The 20,944-nt window shown below is 41.8% G+C and overlaps 1 protein-coding gene across 1 annotated transcript in view; it reads left to right on the top strand.

Annotated features, from left to right (window-relative positions):
- LOC136752967 (receptor-type tyrosine-protein phosphatase H) overlaps nt 1-20,944 on the top strand; it is a 57,101-nt gene that overhangs the window by 27,160 nt on the left and 8,997 nt on the right. The window contains exons 2-8 of the mRNA XM_066708717.1: nt 15,948-15,996; nt 16,164-16,385; nt 17,065-17,316; nt 18,444-18,674; nt 18,963-19,214; nt 19,804-20,079; nt 20,662-20,937. Of these exons, the coding sequence (XP_066564814.1) occupies nt 15,948-15,996; nt 16,164-16,385; nt 17,065-17,316; nt 18,444-18,674; nt 18,963-19,214; nt 19,804-20,079; nt 20,662-20,937 (1,558 nt within the window). The remainder of the gene's footprint in view (nt 1-15,947; nt 15,997-16,163; nt 16,386-17,064; nt 17,317-18,443; nt 18,675-18,962; nt 19,215-19,803; nt 20,080-20,661; nt 20,938-20,944) is intronic.

Here is a 20,944-nt window from a genome sequence, read left to right as displayed (position 1 = left end):
AAACAAAATATCACAGCTTTTACCGCAGAAGAGTTGATAGCAACAACTGTTAAATTATAGCAGCAGACGTTTAACCAAGAGCGATTACATCAGACCCTGAGCACTAGGATACCTTAAATACTGTCACCCCACACTTCTAAATAAAGAGGTAGTTCACAACACAATAACACTTTTAAATAACAGCCTCCAGAACCAATAGTGACTTCCACAAACAGAATCCCAACCGAGAAAAAAACACACTTTAATAAATCAGTGATTTTCATAGAAAACAAATACAAAATAAAAACAAAACTTAATACAAGTAAAAAGATACCTAATGCTCAAACACTCTATTGCGGCTACTTTAGTTAATACACAAGTTAATAAAGTGCAAGTGTGCAATCAACAGCTAACAGGACTTTTACAACTATACATTGTAAGCACATACACAATTACAATTAGGATAAGGAAAAAGACGTTACTCTAAAAGTCTCAAACAAACCGTAACAGATTAAAAGTTCATATGCAACTTTCGAATATAACAAAGTTCACAAGATCGTAGTCTCTTTTGAATTCAACCCCATACAATTGCGACCGACGCCTGAGAGCACGGGGGATACTTCACTGCAACCACTCCAGTATAGATCAGACCAAACCATTCAATATGAATAGTCGTAATTTACCATTAACTTCTAGCACTTCAGCCAATTCACAGCGCCTCTGTATTATACTTGAAAAGTTAGTCCTCACCAAACAGTAGCTCCCCAGCCCGTGCTCTCAGCTCACAAACCTCTCAACTCCGGTCGCTGCCCACTGATTAACCCAGCTGCCCAATTACAAATTAACACTGCAATTACCATGGAGACCAATAGTTTGCCTGGGGTTTTTAAGGGACAGTACAACATTAAAAAATAATAAAAATCACAATAAAACTCGATCTCATTACATTCAAACAAATAAATAATACATCCATTGCACATCAGTTACATAACATCCCAAAAGAAACTGGGGGCACTAATTTGGATGTCTATTCCCAGTCTCACAGATGGCTCCCCAGCATGAAACTATTGTAGCACTATTGCACCTTATTGCCACTATTACTTTTACAAATTCTGTTCAATTTAACAAATTGTAGAAAATGTGTCTACATTAATAATAATAATAATAATAATAATAATAATAATAATAATAATAATAATAATAATAATAATTGTATTGGTGTTGTTAATGTTATTATTAGTATTAAAGTAAATTATTAATATTATTTACATTATGTAATACAATATTTTCAATTAAAGCACAAGTTTCTGAAAGCCCAGAATAAGTATTTTTCTGTGTTAGACGTCTTTGTAAATCTTTCAACTGTTCCGGCATTTCGGGTTTTACCCATTCCCAGTTACTTCAGTTACAATAATTTCTTCCTCCTGAGGGGCAGGTGGTATAGTGCTGCGTTTTCAGCTTCCATCCATCCCAACCTGCCACCTACGAGGTGTGTATGTATGTACGGTGAGGTGTTCAAATAATCAGGGGATAGGAATGTCTTTTTCTTTGCCTGGTCAGGCAAACAATTATATCATAACTATACCTTAATGAATATTGAGCTCTCTTATGGAAATTGCAGTGGCCACCTACAATTTCCTGGAGCTTTACTGTGTATCTCAAATTATATTTCATCCTGCCCCAGGTCATAAAGGTCAATCCCCAGTTACATAATACATACATTGTTTTGCTTCTAAAGGAATACAAAAGTCAGCAAAAATGTTATTTTTACAAATTCAGTTATTCACATATATTTCTGTTGCATTTTAATTTATAAACATTGTACATTCCATACCTCTCAAGAGAAGGGCAATGGACTTATTCTTACTTCATGACTCTTATTCTATTCATTTGAGTAATTTGACATCTCCACCAAAAGTACATTATAAATTAACTACCAATACAAGAATATATGCTACTGCAGATGTCATTTGAGCTGTTTTCACAATGTATTGCAGATTCCTATAATCTGGACAACCTTTAATTTCAGTATTTTAACTTATTTCTCCATTAAGTCGAGCATCACTTCAGCGTTGTGGACCTCAACATCGGTCTGTTCAAGATGCCGTGAGGCTGTCTTTAAAGCCGCGCCCTCGGCCTACTGTGTCTCAAGGAGAACACCAGCGTCTTCTCCATATGCACCTCTGCCACTACGGGTCAGACATCGGTTCCTTCAGGACACGATTCATAATGTGCATATTTGCCATATGGAATAAATCAGTCATCTGAAGACACAATGTGTGGTTCGCACAACATCAGAGATCCTCCTTATAAAAGGCATCTCTATCACATGGACAGTAGTTGACATTCACACAATCTATAAGGTTTCCAGTAAAGGGACAATTCAAAATAATAATCTTGATCCCAATTTATCACAGATTATTTCAGTACAGCACTCAGCTGTCATCAGCAGCATCATATCTCCTGTGTTTCTGAATCAACTTTACTTCCTAGTGTAAATACTCTTTTGTGTGGAGCTGTCAAACTTTCAAAACGATGTGCTTATCTCTTTCCTTTTTATCTAACTTAAATACTATTTTAATAATTATTATAGCAGCTCTTTCAACAGCATAGTTAATAGTTGTTAGGTAAATGATGGCAGTTATTAATCTTTTTCTCAATTCATTCTTTATAAATGAACCATCATTTGAAATTATTTCCATAGTTTCATCAACAACTCCTATTATTCCTATTTTCATTATTATTTATTTCTCTAATATTTCCTTCCAACAATGCCAGTGTCTTGATTTGTATTTTACCCATTAATGGACATTCATTGTCTCAATATATAAATTTACTTTGAATAAACTTTCATCTTTAAGAATAAATTATATAATTCCTTGTATAATTCCATCCTTATTCTACTAAACCTTGTAATGACTGCTGTACACATCTTTGCATAAACATTATCATTATATTTCCCAAAAGTTAGAACCAAATTGGCACTGCTCTAAAGCCAATTCTATCGCCCAATAGACTTATTATGCAATAAAACCTTTTTTAACTAGAGCAAATATGTATTATTCGTTCATTACAAAGCATTGGCTTTGTTATCACATAGATTTTTTAGAACTAGTTTTTCACTCAATTCCCATATACAATAATACAATACACCATAGTAGCATTATTCAGTGTGTATCCACTTACATCACATTGAAACATCACATATCATTTCACACTTCAGTCACACATCCAAACAGCACAATTCTTTCAATCCAGTAGTCACTCTATTAAACTATGGAAAGGATAGTTAATGAAATGCCCATAGTCCAACCAGACTCTGTATCCTTCAATTGCGCTTAGATTTAAAAGAGGTTGGAGTTGTATGACTATTCATGTTTCTTTTCAATCTATTTCCATATTGTTTCTTCAGGCCTTTCTCCAACTTTTCCTGAAAGATAATGTTATGTTATTTTCAGCACCTGAAATCAATCATAAATTAATTGTTAATAATCTGTCCACCTATTCCTGGACATCGCCACCCTCATGTTTGTCAATTGGAATCAGCAGAGTTAGTTAGTTTATCACTTTCACAATATTATGGTAAGCATCGTATGTTTCCACCATCCCCCTCCCTCCTGTCCGTCCTCACACACTGGCATCAGTGGCCATGAGGACGGATTATGGGCTGCAGCACTAAGAGCGGAGGCCAGTGTGAGAGGGGAGACTATGCACTGATGTGTCATGGCATGTGAGTAGGGAACCTGTGGACTAAATGTGAGGGAAATTCATTGTTGCTGGTTCCTGTGAAGACAGGTAATAGTAGTTATTTTCCTATTCATCTGTATCAACATCAGTATTATTATCATTAGTAATGTAACCATTCTTGATTTCCCAGGACATTACTGTCGGTTGACAATGTTGCTTGGTTTGTAGTAGTACATCTGTATTTAGTTACAAGGCAGCTCTCTTATCTCTCTCAGTGGGGAGCTGACCTCACAGACACTTTCACTGCCCCAAACTCCCCCTCCTTTTTTTTTTTTTGTTTGTTTGGGGGGGGGGGTGAATCCCTTCCTGATTAATAGGGTATTTCTGTTTGGGAAAGCACTATTTCCATACAGTTTCATGACTTTAGATTTTAAACTATATCTCATTCAATAATTTATTTATTTTACATTAAGTTATACCTTAAGTAACTTCCTTATTTTCCCTCATATTCCATTCAATCGCCATCAAAACTCTTGTGCTGAAAGTGGCAGCACATTTCTTTCACACATACCAAACTCGCTTTTTACAGCTTCCCAAGCCTCATCAACTCTTAAACCCCTTGTCAACGTCCTCAAACCTTCATCAACATCGCTCAGACCCTCTGAAAACATCACTCTGTATCCTAACAGCTTTTCTTTCTCCTTTTCCTAATTTCTTACTAGACAATTCAAGTTATATTTATTGACATGTATTATTACTATTTATACACATATTTTGCTCCATTATTTGAGTTAATAAATTCAGATATTTTCCTAATAAAATATATTTTTAGAAAATAAGCATTTTAATTGATTTCAATAATGATTCCCAGATACCTCAGGAAAACTAATTTTCAAAAAATGTGTTCAGTCAATGATTTCACCAATGAAAATCCTGCTTGGGCACTAAGACTGTCCGCCTGCGCGGCTCATATATGTCTTTATTGTGTCACTTCCTCCAATCTACACCGGTACAGGTTCAGAAGAACTGTTCCCAAAGCCAGATTGAACTGATCAATAGTTCATTTCTTACCTACACCTTGTATTTAGGGATCTTATATCTGGGGATTTCAAAAACTCTTCATTGTGGAACTCACAGCTACCAAATGACCACACCTTTAATTTCCTGGAGTATCTGGTTATCTATGTATTCATATCTTCACCAACTTTCACTGTTTCCTCAGATTCCCATTTCAAAAATTAGCTCTAATTCAATTTTCAACATTTAATTTTTTATTTCTGGTTTGTAAAACTCATTCTAATAGTTTTTGTATGTTTTATTTTCTCCTTCAAAATTATGCAATACTAATTTTAGCTCACTTATTCAATGCTTGTAATTTTATATTTCTATAGTATCCTTAAAATTCTTACCCTTTGACTAATTCACTCATCTTAAATCCAAGGTCTAATTTTAACTTTTATTTCAGGTATTTTATGCTATGCACCAATAACCAAATATTTTCTAAAATAAGACTATAATATGTCACTATACTGTTTACATTCTCCTGCTATGGATTTTACATCAGGCTGTCACTCAGGGCTGCACCAGAGTGCTGCTCCTGTGGATTCCAGCCTTTAGTTTTCCTTTAATTTGAATTTACAGAATTTGTCCATAATATGATTTTTTAACAAACAAATTCTTGTCCTTCTGAGTCTTAGAGGACACCATTACTATTTATTTGCTTTATTATTATTATTATTATTATTAATCTATGTATTTAGTGTATATTTTTTATTACTTTAACATTATTCTTATAATAGAATGCATTATTCATTTCTTATTTCTGATGCTTTATGCACTCTGTATACAGTTAAATGTCTAAATCCTCATTAATCTGTTGTTAAAACATCAATAACTGCGTAATTGTAAATATAATTCTGAAATTATTGGTTACTTCCCTTCTCAGTCTTATTCTGGACTATGCACAATATTAAAAATACAAAGCATACAAAACAGACATTTACCTTACATAACCTTCAGACTATTATGTTTATATATATATACATAAACACACAAAGCACATACAGATTGAAATCCAAAGATAATTCAGATATTAGATTAGTGGCGTGTTTTGTTGACCCTGCAGTGTCTCAAACAGCCCTTAGCATTTATTTATTTATTATATTGTTATTATTAAAAATCAGATGTAAAATAATCTTTGAATTACCCTACTTTGGGGTTTTCTTGATCTATTATGATCAATTTCTTCTCTAAATTCTTATTATTCAGACAAAGAATTATAGAAATTTTGTCGTTTTTTTATCTTGCCTTTACCATTTTAAGTTTAACATTTTAAACTTGTAGGAATTCACATACAGACACGTATTTTAACGCCATTATGCCAATCCTATTTTTGCCAAAGATGGGGCTATATTGCTGGACTTTATGTACCTCAGGTTCCGTCTGGCTTTGACTGCCACTGACTGTCTCAGCGTACAAGGGTTTCCTTGCTTAACTTGGAGCTCAGTAGGCCTCGTCGTACCTTTCGGTTCCTTTAGTATCTCTCCCCGCAGATCTGTCTTACCTGGAGTTCACCCTACTGTGAACCTCTGCTGTACAGTCAACCTTTCTATTTGTTTTACCTCTACCTCTCCACAGGCTCTCTTTAAATTACAATCTGAGAGCTTCACACAATCCCGAGATCAAATTTAAATATACAGGGTGGTCATTTTTAAAGCTACTCACCCATATTTTGGTCCCGGGAGTGGAGGCAAGTTCAGATCCTCGTTCGTGACGCCAAGTTGTAGAACCGTCTCAGAAATAAGTGGAGAAGTTGTGGAGATAAAGCAAATAGAACTTAAATCGGGCCGGCTCGGAAGCCCCACGTCAGAAATAATTCCTTCAGTGAGACTTAATGTTTACAAACATGAGTACAACTTTATAGGAAAAATGACGTAACATCTTATGGCCGTTCATCCAATCAGAAGATATAGGTCCGGGTCCGTTTACGATCTGTCCTCCCGTGAAGAGGTGATGGATACAAAAAGCAGATGTCTGTCTTTGATGTGCACTAGGAAGATGCGATCCCATGGTCGTCATTTACCTAGTGTCAATCGCTCATTAACAGAAACAATTTCTGCCTATCTTGAGAAACGATTAAGTCATAAACAAATTCTCAGCAGACATCTGTAGGCTATTTCAGCACTGTGTAATCTTTCATTACTGACAGGAGTTTCTAACAAGTCGACCTTGTTGACCCTTTACTTGTCCTGCTAAATCTAATCTGCTCAGTCTGTATACAAAACTACTTCTAATGCTAGTATTAATCTAAAACATTATATAATTATCACAAAACACTTTCTTCAACTTCCTATACAGAGTCTTCACAGCTTTAACATTATAGCTAGGTCACATTGCTACATTCGTTCTAACTAATCATACTAAACTAGACTTTAACCATAGGCTTAACGTTATTTAAATGTTTGCCCCCTTTGAGAAAGACCAAATTGAAAGTGAATTTGGACGATAAAATAATTTAACCATAACAAATCGGCCCCGACCAATCCACAACCTTACAACGTTGGGAGGATGTTGTGTGTTAGCTGGGATGAAGAGGCGAATATTTTAATTATATTTGTAAACCCTCATTTCTGGTAACTATATGTATACTACAATGAGAATAATGGTAATCCTAATATAGACGCTTTACTGACTGCAGAAATCACTACTTTTGACGAATTTTTTAAAGGAATCCCATACAAAATAAAAATTGATGCCGCACATTGTTATTGATTCATTTATTTAGCGACATTGATTAAGCTTATGCAGGTTATACAGGAAAAAATGCTAATGCAGAATTTGTGAAAAACTGAGTAAGTTATGGATCCCAGAGTGTTGTAGCCGTATTTATATATATATGTTTATTAGTTGTTCTTAAGAAACTACATATAGTTTCTCTCTCTCTATATATATATATATATAATCATATTTGGTAATACTTTATAATAAGGTGCTGCTTATCAATATGTTATTAATGACTTTAAAATGTTTCATATATGAGTAATAGATACTTTATAAAGCATCCATAATACATTATTGAGTAGTTATAACTCGGTTATAGCAATATATGGAATGGCCACTGTCGAACAGGTAGCTAAAAAGTGTTCCTCCTGTAAAAAAATATTGATCCAAAACTGAAAAAAGTATTTAGTAGGAATGTGTCAAAGCAGTAATGAAAAGGGACACTTTTTAGCTACCTGTTCGACAGTGGCCATTTGTGACCATTCCATGGAGTGCTATAACTGCAGTATAACTAGTTTATAGTACATTAATCATGCTTTATAAAGCATATATTAATCATTTAATAATAGTTTATAAATTATGAATAACACATTAATAAGCAGCACCTTAATCTAAAGTGTAACCGCATATTTCATACTATAGCCTATTTCATGAAGTGTTAAGTGGCTACACAGGACACAGTACATTTGAATAATGCAACACAGTTTAATTCTGCTGCAGAGAAATAATAAGGGAAAATATATAGGATACTTTAGCTATATTGTCAATGTTAATCAGATCATGATACAGGGAGAAGTTATACACGTTTATTTATTTTTTAAACACGCTGTTCAAATATAAATAACTAGATGAAATGGAAGCAGATATGTCGAAATTAACACTTTATTTTCTAACAAATACAATACTTATAATTTTAAGTGATGTAATTTGTATTATAGGGCTGTCGATTAAAATATTTGATCGGTGTCACCTTGGGCTTGGGATGGAGTACAGGACCCAGGTGCAGAGATCAGGCAGCGTCTTACTAACAAAGGGTCTAGGGAAACAGGAACAAAGGAGGTCTGGCGAAAGGCAAGGTCAGTAAGCAGGCAAAGGTCGGGCGATCACACAAACAAACTATACTGGGGAAATCTGAGAAGACTGTGTCGTAGAAACTAACAAAGGTCAGAGAACAGAAGTCGATCTAGGAAACAGGGTCGGAATTGCTACAGGATATAAACAAAACTTCGCGAAGACTTGTGAGAGCAGACCGGAATATATAGTGATGGAAAGGGCAGGTGAAACTGAAAAACAGGTGTGTAGGGCAAAGTGATGAAGCAGGTAAGTGGTGAGTTAAAGGCGACCTCTAGTGGTGATGAATGGGAAAACATGGGGAAATATGACAGTCGGTAACTTATAAGTGTAACATAGTATATGTATGAGGGGCCGTTTAGGAAATAATTCAAACTTTTTGTGCACACACATATGAAATTGAATACACACATATGAAATTGAATACACACATATGAAATGCTCGCACATACACATATTAAATTGAATACTCTCACACACATGAAATGCTCAAACACACACATATGAAACGCTCACGCACAGACATATGAAACTGCTTGCACATGTCCCTTCTAACACACAATGTTGGATGTTGCCACAACGTTGTGTGTTAGCTAGGGTAGGACTAGGTATTTTGTATTAACTGTATATTTTTCCTATTAACTTTGTAATTGTATTGTTTGTATCTGTAATTTTATACTGTATTATGTATGTAATGCTCTTATATTGTGTAAGTCACCATGGATAATGGTGTCTGCTAATAAATACATTTATTAATAAATAAAATAAATAAATTAATATGAAATGCTCTCTCACACAGGCGCACACAGCTGAAAAATACGATGGTGTGTAAAAGCCTTATTAATTGCTGTATAATTGTTCATTCTACTCTGATACTGTTAACTCTGGGAAATAATAGTTTAAATATATAATTAACAAAACAAAAAACAAACAAACAAACAGAAAATCTATACCTTCATAAAAAAATAACATGCCTACATCAGGAATCGAACACAAATTGCCCAGAAAACAGCGACATTCCATAACCACTACACAAGCGATGACATGAACCTTATTGTGAACATTTTAAGTAGCCCATAGATTCATCCTACTGTCCCAATTAGTTGTATATTATTGAATTAGTCTCAAATTAATGTATAAGCATATATATGTGTGTGTTCTATGGCTGTACAATAAGTAAACTCATGCATTGTTACAAATGCTCATGTGGAGAACGTATGATGTGGGCGAATTATCACCAGGAAGAATTCTCCAGAAAGAATTGACTGGGACGGGTTGTCATTTACCCATGAAATGACTTACTGATATAGTGAAATGACTTCCGGATTGTCACGGTTGCCGCGGGGGAGGACCGCAGAGCTTAGGAGTAAGGACCCAAGGAGAAATCAAAGACGAGGTCGAGGTCACAGGCTAAGGTCGAAATTCAGGTGGTCAAGAGAGACAGAGATACAGGACAGAGAGAGACAGAGAGAGACAGCAGGAGCTAGGGAGAACAAGGAACCAGGAGAACAAGGAACCAGGCTTGGTGATGCAGGTGGAGCTGACAACAATTCACCCAGAGTGAGGGCAGTGAGGGGTTTATAAAGGAGAGCAGAAAATAGGAAGGCAGGAGCAGGACCAATAAGAGCAGAGGACAGGAACAGAAGTGCACAAGGGTGTGGAGGAATGTTAATTGACAGAGTGAAAAAGGAAAGCAGTGAAGGGAGCAGGAAAAGACAAGGGAACATTGGTGGCCTCTAGTGGGGAAAGAGGGTCAAGGCTAGGGAACTGTGACATGGATATAGTGAATTGTAGCATTGTATAGCATTACAATTGTAGTCAGATTGAGTGGACACTGAGAGTGATTACGCCGCAAATAAACACTTGTTTAATTTATTTGTTGTGACTGTTCAGTGTACCAATTTTAGAGAAAAAAAGCACTGTCAGCAAGTCCAGGAGCAGCTTGCGTAGATGCTCGACTGGGAGGCATAGTCCGGTGGAAGGGAAGGCATGGTTCAAATAGTTCCATCGGGATGCACTTAACAGGGGTAGACTGTGAGAGGAAAATCAGGAGATAGAACCCGTAGGCTACTGCGGCTCGTTCCCAATGGAAGGGATCAGTCCCATCACGTCCAAACTGTAGAACCAGGCAAATGTAAGTGGCGAGGCCAAAGCTGCAGCTGCACAAATGTCTGCCAAGGGGGCGCCTTGAAAAATGGTCCACAATGTGGCAATGCCTCAAGTCAAGTGGACAACCAGGTTTCAGGCACCGGGGTCCCAGTGGACTCGTAGGCCATGATAATGGTGTCCACAATCCAATGCAAGAGGTGCTGCTTTGAAAGCGCCTGGCCCTGTGTCTGCGCTCCATAAGACACAAACAATTGGTCTGAGCGCCGAATGTCCTTAATGCATTCCAAATAGCATCTGAGGGCTTGCACAGGACAGAACAGGTGAAGCCGACTCTCTTGCTCCTAAGTGAAGGGAGGAGAATGAATAGCCATCAACTCAGCAGGCCTGTTGACATGAAATGGAGACAGCACTTTCGGGAAGTACACAGGGTTAGGCCATAGCGTGACCCTGGAACCATCTCCCACAAAACAGACACACGATGGATGTACGGAGAGGGCGTGTAACTCGCTCATGCATTTTGCAGAGGTGATTGCCAGCAAAAATGCAATCCTAAGTGATACTACCTTCAGCTCAGCTGAGTTCAGTGACTCAAATGGGGCACTACATCAAGGCACCATGCGGACAGTGAAGGGGTGCAAGGAGGCTGCGGTCGTCGACCTCCCTTTAGAAACTGCACAGCCAAGAAATGAGATGGGCTCGCCATCATTCCGGACATGACATAAGGAGATGGCTGCCAGATACACTTTGAACGTGGACGGGGACTTGCCCTGGTCCAACAGCTCCTGTAGAAATTGTAATATGACCCCAATGGGGCTATTAATTGGGTCTTGACTGCCGTCTTGGCACCGGGTGCTAAATGTCCGCCAGCGGTAGGAATACTGCGACCTCATAGAGGGAGCTCTCGCCGACTGAATAGTGGCTACTACCACGTCTGACAGACCCCAGGCAATCAATTGCTTCCTCTCAGGGGCCAGGCCCAGAGTTGGAGGAGGCCTGGATTGGGGTGCCAAAGCATGCCCTGCACCTGGGACAACAAGTCCACTCTCACTGGGAGCTGCCAAGGCTCTCCATGGAGGAGGGCAATCAGGTCTGCAAACCAGATTCTGCGAGGCCACCTAGGGGCTTTCAGCAGAACTGTCGCTCGTTCTCATCTGACCTTCTCCAGCACCACTGTGAACGTGTAAAGGCGGTCATGTGTGGGCTAGCGCGTCGATCCCTAGGGTTCCTGAGCGGTCTCAGATGGAGAACCATAGTGGGCAGTGTGTGGACTCTGCTGAGGCATAGAGATCCACGTATGCCCTGCCGAACCGGCTCCACAGTTGCTGTATCACAAGCGGGTGGAGGCGCCATTCCATGACCTGGGGGCCTCCCTGAGAGAGGAGGTCCACCGCCGTGTTGGATAGGCTGGGGAGATTAACTGCTCTGATCGAGCAGAACCGTGGCTGCACCCACAAAAGACAGTACTGTCTGCATGACCAGAGACCTATTTGCCTGTTGATATAGGCAACCACAGCTGTGTTGTCCATCTGAACTAGCATATGTCTGTCCTGTAGGACTGGTAGGAAATGAGACAGTACAAGGAGTATGGCCCATGTGGGTTCTGTGCACCTGCCTCGGACTCCACGTCCATCGCAGACTGCATCCCAACCTTGCTTGGAGGCGTCTGTTGTCATGACTGCTCGGTGATAGACTGGCCCCAGGGGCACACCGAGGGTCAAATTGTGAGGGCTCTGCCACCAACCAAGTGCCTTCTGGCACGCCTGAGTGACTGTGACTCGGCATGCTCAATCACAGCAAGGGTGCATCTTGAGAGACCTGAACCACCACTGCAGCAGCCTCAATTGGAGGAGGTCGAGGGGGAGGGTCTATGATGCAGCCACTAGTAACACTTTTCCACCGACAATGAGCCACTGCCAGTTCAGAGCCGGTGCCTAATCTGGAACCGTTCTGCGCTTTTCCACCACAAAAAAACTGGTTCCCGGCCGGCACGGAGCCGCCATTTCGGGCACCAAAAACTTGCTGGTCTGGAACCAAGGAACTCGTGACGTCAAGGGCCGGGGGGCGGGTAAAGTCTTCTCCACAAAAAGTTATTTGCTGGAGTTCAGCCACCATGTTTAAAATGCTAGCAGAGACGCGAGCAGTTAGGAGAGTTTTTATTAAAAATGAGCGAAATCAGCAGAGGTCTGTCGAGGAGAGAGACACTTTAGTAACAATATGGTCTCACCAGGTCAACTAACTAGTTAGGAGTTGGCTATATGGCAGCAATGAGAGACGATCTTGCGCACCTTTCGTGAAAGGAAAGACGTGTTACAGCAATATTATGATGATGGAGAGTTAATGTGACGATATAGATTATATAGAAATGTTGTTTGTTAATAAACTGGTCATTAACTGGTCCTTACAGGCAGTTTCTTCCACCACTGGCAGAAATGTGGAGTTATTCTGAATCCAGTGCCCCTACAAATCATGTGTCCCTGGTTGGTTTGCGTATGTTTAATAATTTATAAATAAATTCATTTTTTTAGCACAGGGCAAATTACACAAAACATATATATTTTACAGTAAGAGAAGATCAAATACACAATAAGCGCTCTTACAGTGATGTGCTTCCGATGAAAATGATTTATTATTATTATTATGTATTTCTTAGCAGAAATCCAGGGCAACTTTCAAAACATAAGAGCATTATTGCAGTGTCTGGCAACAGGAACAATGCAACAATGATTTGGGACCATCATCACAGACTTCATCAATAAGCAGAATTTCCCATCAAACCATGATGGCATTAACATCACCTGAGATCGTCCAACAGTTTATTGATCTGCCCACGACTGTGCCGCAAATACCCCCAAAACAACCACATTCATAATCAATAGGCTAGCCTATAGTCATTGTTTTTCAAACAAGAATAAAACAAAAAATACGCCACAAAATGAATGAAAATGTATCCATTCATACAAAGTATATTCATAATGAACTGTGTGCATGGTGACGATAGCATGTTAACGCTATCTTGTATTTTATTCAATACAGTAAAAGTGTCTGAAATAGCGAATTGGTGTAAATCCCTTAATGCATAAATAAAAATAAAAGGCTGTTATCTTAACATATTCGTATAGTTGTATTTTAGTTTCTGCTTGTCTACATGTGATCTCGCGTTTTTTTGTTTTGTTTTTACAATGTATCTGTGCTGTGTGTAGAAGCTGAATGAGTTTAATTTTGATGGTTAAATAGGGTTTCAAAGACGTAGTCCGCCATGGTGGTGATTATTATTGCCAAGTGTTTCTCCACTTCTATTCCATGCTTGGGAACGCTCACATCCAGTGACATCAGCGTTCGGTTCCAAAACAGGTGGAAAAGCAGGCCGGTTCACAAAAAGTTTAGCTGGTTCCCAGGCCGAGCACCAGCTCCAGCTCCAGCACCAGCACCATGTCAGTGGAAAAGCGCTATAGGAGGCCCAGCAGCCTCTGGCAAAGGGATGCCCTGACACGAGCTCTCAGTCGGAAGAGGGAGAGACACGTGTGTATTGAGGCAACTCTCTCTGGCACCAGTGTGGCGAACATGGCAACGGAATCGAGGCAAAGTCCGAGGAACTGTGCCTTCTGAGTTGGGGTCAGGCGGTTCTTCTCTCGATTGACCCAGAGACCCAATTCGGAGAGGTGGCCTAAAATCAGGTTCATGTGGTTCTGAACCTGCTCCCTTGAGTGAGAACAAACCAGCCAGTCGTCTAGATAATTGAGGATGCGGACCCCCTGGCAATGCAAGGGGTCTAACATGATGTCCATGCACTTGGAAAAAGTGCGTGGGGCTAGCGACAGACCGAAGGGGAGAACAGCAAACTCGTCCACCGTGGTGAACCAGTCACCGGGCTTGATGGCCTGGGACATGGTGCGCATGTTGAGGTGGCGGTTCAGGCACCTCAGATCCAGGATGGGGCAGAAACCACCATCTTTTTTGGACACAAGGAAGTATGAGGAAAATAATCCCTCGTGCTGTCCTAGAGGGGGCACTTTGTGGATTGCTCGCTTCTCCAGGAGAGCAGGAATTTTGACACGAAGCGCAGCACATTGCAACAGGTTCCTCACTTGCATCCACACCACGCCTCGGAATGCGGGTGGATGTGTTTGAAACTGCAGGGAGTAGCCAACTGATATAATTTGGAGCACCCAAGGGTCTTGGGTGCGGAGTTGCCAAGGTGAGAGTTGCTGGGGGGTGTAAGGGTGGGCCAGAGGCTACTGGAAAGCCTCAGGGATGGGGCTCAGGTGGTGGGGGAGGTGGGGTTGGTCCAGGCCTCCACCTACCATGAGCTGTGTGAGCTGCCGGGGGCCAGGGCGGCAAGCCTGGGGGGGCGTCTGCCTGCCAGTGAGACACTGGCGGAGATGGGCAGGTGGGCGGGGCTGTAGCCTGGGCTGTGGCCTGGGCTGTGGCCTGGGAGCCGCGATTGTGGGGGCCTCCCATCGGCAAGCTACTGCAGGCTGCCTGTGCTGCTGGGCCTGGAGTGCAACGGGGTAAACCCGGGCCAGCTGCAGGAGTCTCTTAGAGGGTGCGTGACAGCATCTCTTCCACAGAGGGGCCGAAGGTGAAGCACGGCGAGATAGGGGAATCCATAAGGCGGGTCCCATCTGCCTCAGGAACCCGTCGTGCCTGGGACAGCCTGAGCTGGTGACACGCCGCCACAATGGCTGCCAGGGATCGCCCAGTCGCCCTTGCCCCACGATGCATCACTGTCACCAGTTGGTCAGCCGCCGCCACTATTTCCGAGATAGGGGGCGGGGTTGGTGATGCGCCATCATGCTCTGAGGGCTCTGCCAGCTGGGCTAAATACAGGGCCAGCAGGCTCTCTGTGTTTCTGAGGTGGACCGCTTGGGCTCCTGACTCATACGCCCTTCGGAGCAGCGTCTCCATCACGTGACACTGCCTATTGGGGCAGGCCAGGTCGCGTGCCTCAGCGGACAAATCATGCCTGCTGTTGTTGCCAAGACAGGACATAGGACCTCCCCACTCCAGACGGGCAAGGTGCATCGGCCGCAGGCAGCACAGTGTTGGGAGCGAGAGGATCTCATTACTGAGCACACGCACGTGAACGGAGAAACGTACAGTAGGGGCGCCGGTCAGTATTTGCACCAGCAAATCTCGCAGACGCTGTTTTATTTTTTCGGCAGTTGCACTTCAGGGCCACCGTAGTATTATTATTATTAATCTTAATAGTAATAATGATAATAATACTTAATAATAATAATAATAATAATAATAATAATAATAATAATAATAATAATAATAATAATAACAGTAATAATAATATTATTCTCCTTCTCTTTCAGGGAAGTGTCATGACCACTCAGGGTGCCACAATTACATCGTACCCTCACTGTGAGTAAAATCAGTGTATCAGCCAGTGAGTGTATTGGTATATCAGATTATTGGCATTCATTATAATAATATTTAAACAAAAAACACCATTAATTTCCCTATTTACCTTTATTGTAATAATATTTTAAGAGCTCATTTTTAACATTCTCTCTCTCTCTCTTACACAGCTATTAACTGCACCCAGCAGAACTGGACAGTCACTACGACAACCATCAAAGGGGTCATCATGGGTGATTTCACTGAGGGCAAGGCAACCAAGGATGGACTTGAGATTCCTGCCAATAGATATGGAGACACCATAGAATTCAGTGGGCTGCAATCTGGATGTCTCTATAATGTGTCTCTGTGGCACAACAACATGCTGCTGTGCAGCATTGAGCAAAGTACAGGTCAGTCAGTATTACTGTAGTGTCCATTCAGTCAGTTTGTCTTACTGTGCCATAGTGTCTAGCCAGTTAGTGTCAATGTACTGTATCCATCCATTTTCAAAACCACTAATCCTGGTGAGGGTCACAGGGAAGCCAGAGCCGATCCCAGCAGGAGTACACCCAGGCCAGGATGTCACAGGGCAATTTAGAGAGACTGATCAACCTAAATCATATGTCTTTGGATGGTGGGAGGAAACCAGAGTGCCTGGAGAAAACCCACACAGACACAGGGAGAATATGCAAACTCCACACAGACAGGCCCTCCAAGACTGGACTCGAACCTGCAGCCCTGGAATTGTGAAGCAGCAGAACTAACCACCATGCCACCCCAATGTATTGTAGTGTTCAGTTATTCAGTCAGTCAATGCTAATGTACTGTAGAGTCCAATCAGTCAGTGTTAAGGTAGTGTAGTGTCCAGTGCGTCAGTCAGTGTTAATGTACTGTATTGTTCAATCAGTCAGTGTTAATGTTTGAGTGAGTCTGTATGTGTCGCTCTCTCTTCATCTCTCTCTCTTGTTTGTCACAGTGTTGATTTACTGTAGTGTCCACTGTCCAGTTAGCGTTTCTGTATTTACCATCTATCTCTCTCCCTTTTCTCTCTATCCCCATCCTTGCCCCTTTCTTTCTCTCCCTTTCCAGTTGCTGCCCGAGTTTCTAATCTCACAGTAACCCCCTGTGGCAACACCTCTCTGTCAGTGAACTGGACTCGCCCTAGTGGCTGTGTCAAGGAGTACAGTGTGTACAACAACATAACTAATATCTTCAATGTTTCCGAGAACACAAATAGTAAGACTATTGAAAATCTCACCCCGGGCACAGTCTATAACATCACAGTGGTCACTCTGGGAGACGGAGAGAGCTCTGAGCCAGCCACTAAACTAGAAAACACAGGTGAGCCTGGTCTTTTCAATGTATGTACTTTTTGACCCAGATGGTCTTCTGTAGTGCACCACCATTGTAGCTCCACTCTTTCAACAGAGGCCTGCAGCCAAATTTGGCTTCATTTCGTGGGTAATGTGCCAATGCACGTGCCACATGCTGAGGGTTAATGGCTTTTTTTTTTTAGATCATTTGTCAATATGACAGCTTTCCCTGATTTGGATTTGCTTTTTTTTTTAATGAGTTTTGGCACTGTTTTGCCATGAGGGCATGGTTTAGAGGGCAGCGTAGATCATGGGTCTCCATTGGTCCACTAGGTTTGAGTGACGGTTCTTCTTAACCCAATCAGTGAGCAGTGCGAGCTGGTGTGACACGTCACCACTATGTGCCAAATCTTTTAATTTACCGCTAATCGTACCCATACAAATAAGTGGGGTGCAACTGTGGCTTCTGAATTTAATTATAAACAAAGCATTTTTTAAATTAAAGTTATAGACAATCACTTTTCTACATATTACATATTTGCCTTTTTTCACATCTTTATCAATGGTACCAGTAATTTGGGAGTACAGTGCTGTACAGTGGCTGGAATCCCAGTTGTCATGGAGATGACACCCTGGCAGCGAGTGAGGGGACCACACTAAATGCGCACTGTTGTGGAAATGTCTTTGACTTTCTTCCAAAAGTCAAAGACCACTTAATTTGGTTGCCATTGTATGTGTTGTACATGTGCTTTGTGCTGGCTGGTGTAGACTGAGGTATTTCACTGATGTATCGAATTTCTTATTTCAAACTTAGGCTTAGTTAGCTAGGGTAGCTAGAGTTGCTAGACACATATTGGTAATTCCTGTGGACAGGGCTTGGCAATTCATTGCTTGGCTCACGTTCCTCTGGGGAAGTAGCCCCCAGATCGGAGCACCCTCTGAGAATTAGTGAGGTGATTTTCCTCGCCTTGCTGACATTTTGGTTCAATACTGATATGTTCAGGGCTAGAGCCACCACCAGGATCTGCTGACTTCAGCCATTTTAGTTCAAATCACCTTACTACAGCCAAGATGGTTATCAGCACCTGCTCCCCCTCTCTACCTCTCTGGACAGTCGAGCCACTGCCATTCTAACCCCTGTGTGCTGTACTGTAGGTCTGGACTGCAACTCTCTGACATGGAGTCCAGGTGTGGGGTCACTGGAGGTGGTGCTGACCCATGGGCAGGTCAGCAGGGTGTCTGCCCAAAATACAGACGTCACTGTGGTCAACGCCACTCTGTCTGGGAGCAAGGCGAATGTCAGCGGACTGGACCCAGGCTGCAACTACAATGTGTCAGTGTGGAGCTGGATAGACACTGTACTGTGCACCAGACAGCAGGGCCTGGGTGAGTTTGTGTGTGAGTGCGTGAGTGTGTGAGTGTGTGTGTGTGTGTGTGTGTGTGTGTGTTTGTCAGTGTGTGTCTCTCTATGTTACTGTCTTGCTGTTATGAGTGTTAAGTGATTGCACTCGGTCAGTCAGTGTATCAGTCAGTGTGTCAGTCAGTCACTCAGTTAGTCAGTGTGTCAGTCAGTCAGTGTTAGTGTTATTAATGTCAGTCAGAGTGTCAGTCAGTCAGTACATGTATACTCTATTAACCCCCGTCCTTCTTCCTCTCTCTCTCTCTCTCTGTCAGTGGGAGCTCCAGTGTCCAGTCTCTCAGTTTTTCCAGTGAACTCCACAGCGCTATCAGTATGGTGGCGGGCGGCGCAGGGGTGTGTCCAGAAGTACACAGTGTGCTGCAACAACATCACATGCACCATAGTGTCCAGTGAGAGGAACAGCACAATCATAGGGGGGCTGAAGCCAGGGTCTGTGTGTGCAGTCACTGTGAGCACTGAGGGAGAGGGGGGAAGCAAAGCGGCCAGACCAGTGACCAACAACACAGGTCAGACACATTCAACTGGACAGTGTTAGACTGGACTGGACTAGACTGGACTGGCCAAGACAGGTGTGAGTGGGTTGTTAAACGGGGTGGGGTGTATGTGGGAGTTCTGCGCTTGTGTTTTAAAGTTTCTTTTTGTTGTTATTGTTTTTAGTTCATGCATTTGTTTGGCCTGAATAGCACTACAGGAAACCCTGGAACTGGACTTAACTGGACCATACTGGACTGGATTGCCCTGGACTAAACTAGATTAGACTGGAATGTGCTACACTGGGCTGGACTGTACTGAACTACACAAGAAAGGAGTTGTCTGTGTTACACTGTACTGTTTTGTGTTACACTGAACTGGTCTGGACTTGATAGACTGGATGGGATTGTATAGGACTGGACTGGATTGATTTATACTGGACTACACTATGTTGTACTGGACAGTAATACACTATACTGTAGTGCATTATAGTGTAGTGTCCTGTACTAAATTTCAATGTTCTGTATTACATTGTACTGTATTATATTGAACTGCACTGTAATTTTACTTCTATTCATTTTCTCTCTCTCTCTCTCTCTCTCTCTCTCTCTGCCTCACCTCCAGAACCCAGCCACCCACTAATTCTCCAGATCAATACCACCAGTAACAGCGTGCATGTAAACTGGGCTGCCCCACACAGTACCGACCTAAACTACAAGCAGTACAGCTACTGGGTTGAGTGTGTCCGGACCACACAGTCCACTGACAACTGCACAAAAACCACTAAGCTCCTCTTCATTGACTTTAGTTTCCTGCATCCCGGGGAGTTGTACAATGTCACAGTGAGATCAGAGTTCAACAACATCCAGGGCGAGCCCATTACAGTTCAAACACTAACCAGTAGGTTTATTGTTATTAGTATTGTCACTCTTTTTGCCTTTTTCAGTTTCTTACCTGCTTTTCTTACTTTTCATTCCTGTCCTTCTATATATTATTTGCATTAACTCTCTCTCCTTCTCTCTCTGTCTCTCTCTTGTATCTGTTTCTCTCTCTCAAATGTTATCAAATTCAACATGCATGTATTTAATGTATTGCCAAAGCATTACAAAAGAAGATATAAATGATCAATAGTAACATGGCTCAATGGTACCCCCCTCGGACTGTGGCCAGCAGCGATATTTGGGACGCTAGGATGGCTGTGTGTCCCTCGTCCAGCATGACGGACAGTTTTTCTGTCTCAGTCATTTGTGTAAAGCACGGGAAGGACCTGCTGATTTGCTCAAAGTGCGCTTCCCCCTTCTTCTCTCGCTCAATTAAATCAATTCATTTCAAAAAGGCTTTATTGGCATGATTAATTGATATCAGTGTTGCCATAGCATTGATACACATGTCCAGTGCTCAGGATCAGGGCAATGGAAACAATAACTGTCTCTTCCCCCCTCCCTCTCTCCCTCACCCTCTCTCTGCCTCTCTGTACCCCAGACCCTCTAAGCCCCACTAACTTCTCAGTGTCCACAGTCTCTGTCCACAATGCCTCTCTGTCCTGGCGAAAGGTGCCGGCTGATGCATCTGGGCTTACCAACTACCTGGTCACCTACATCTCACCCAGTGAAATAAAAAGTATCACCTCAGACACTGACCAGCTGACCCTGAGTGAGCTGACCCCAGGCCAGAACTACAGCGTATCACTGGTCAGTGTGGTCACTGCAGGGCAGCTGACCAAATACAGTGAGGTCCAGCACTCACGCTTCCAGACTTGTGAGTC

Source organism: Amia ocellicauda, chromosome 7, assembly GCF_036373705.1.
Source record: "Amia ocellicauda isolate fAmiCal2 chromosome 7, fAmiCal2.hap1, whole genome shotgun sequence".
In the NCBI taxonomy this organism is placed as follows: domain Eukaryota; kingdom Metazoa; phylum Chordata; class Actinopteri; order Amiiformes; family Amiidae; genus Amia; species Amia ocellicauda.
Note: the sequence above shows the minus strand (reverse complement) of the source record. Positions and strands in the feature narration are given on the sequence as shown.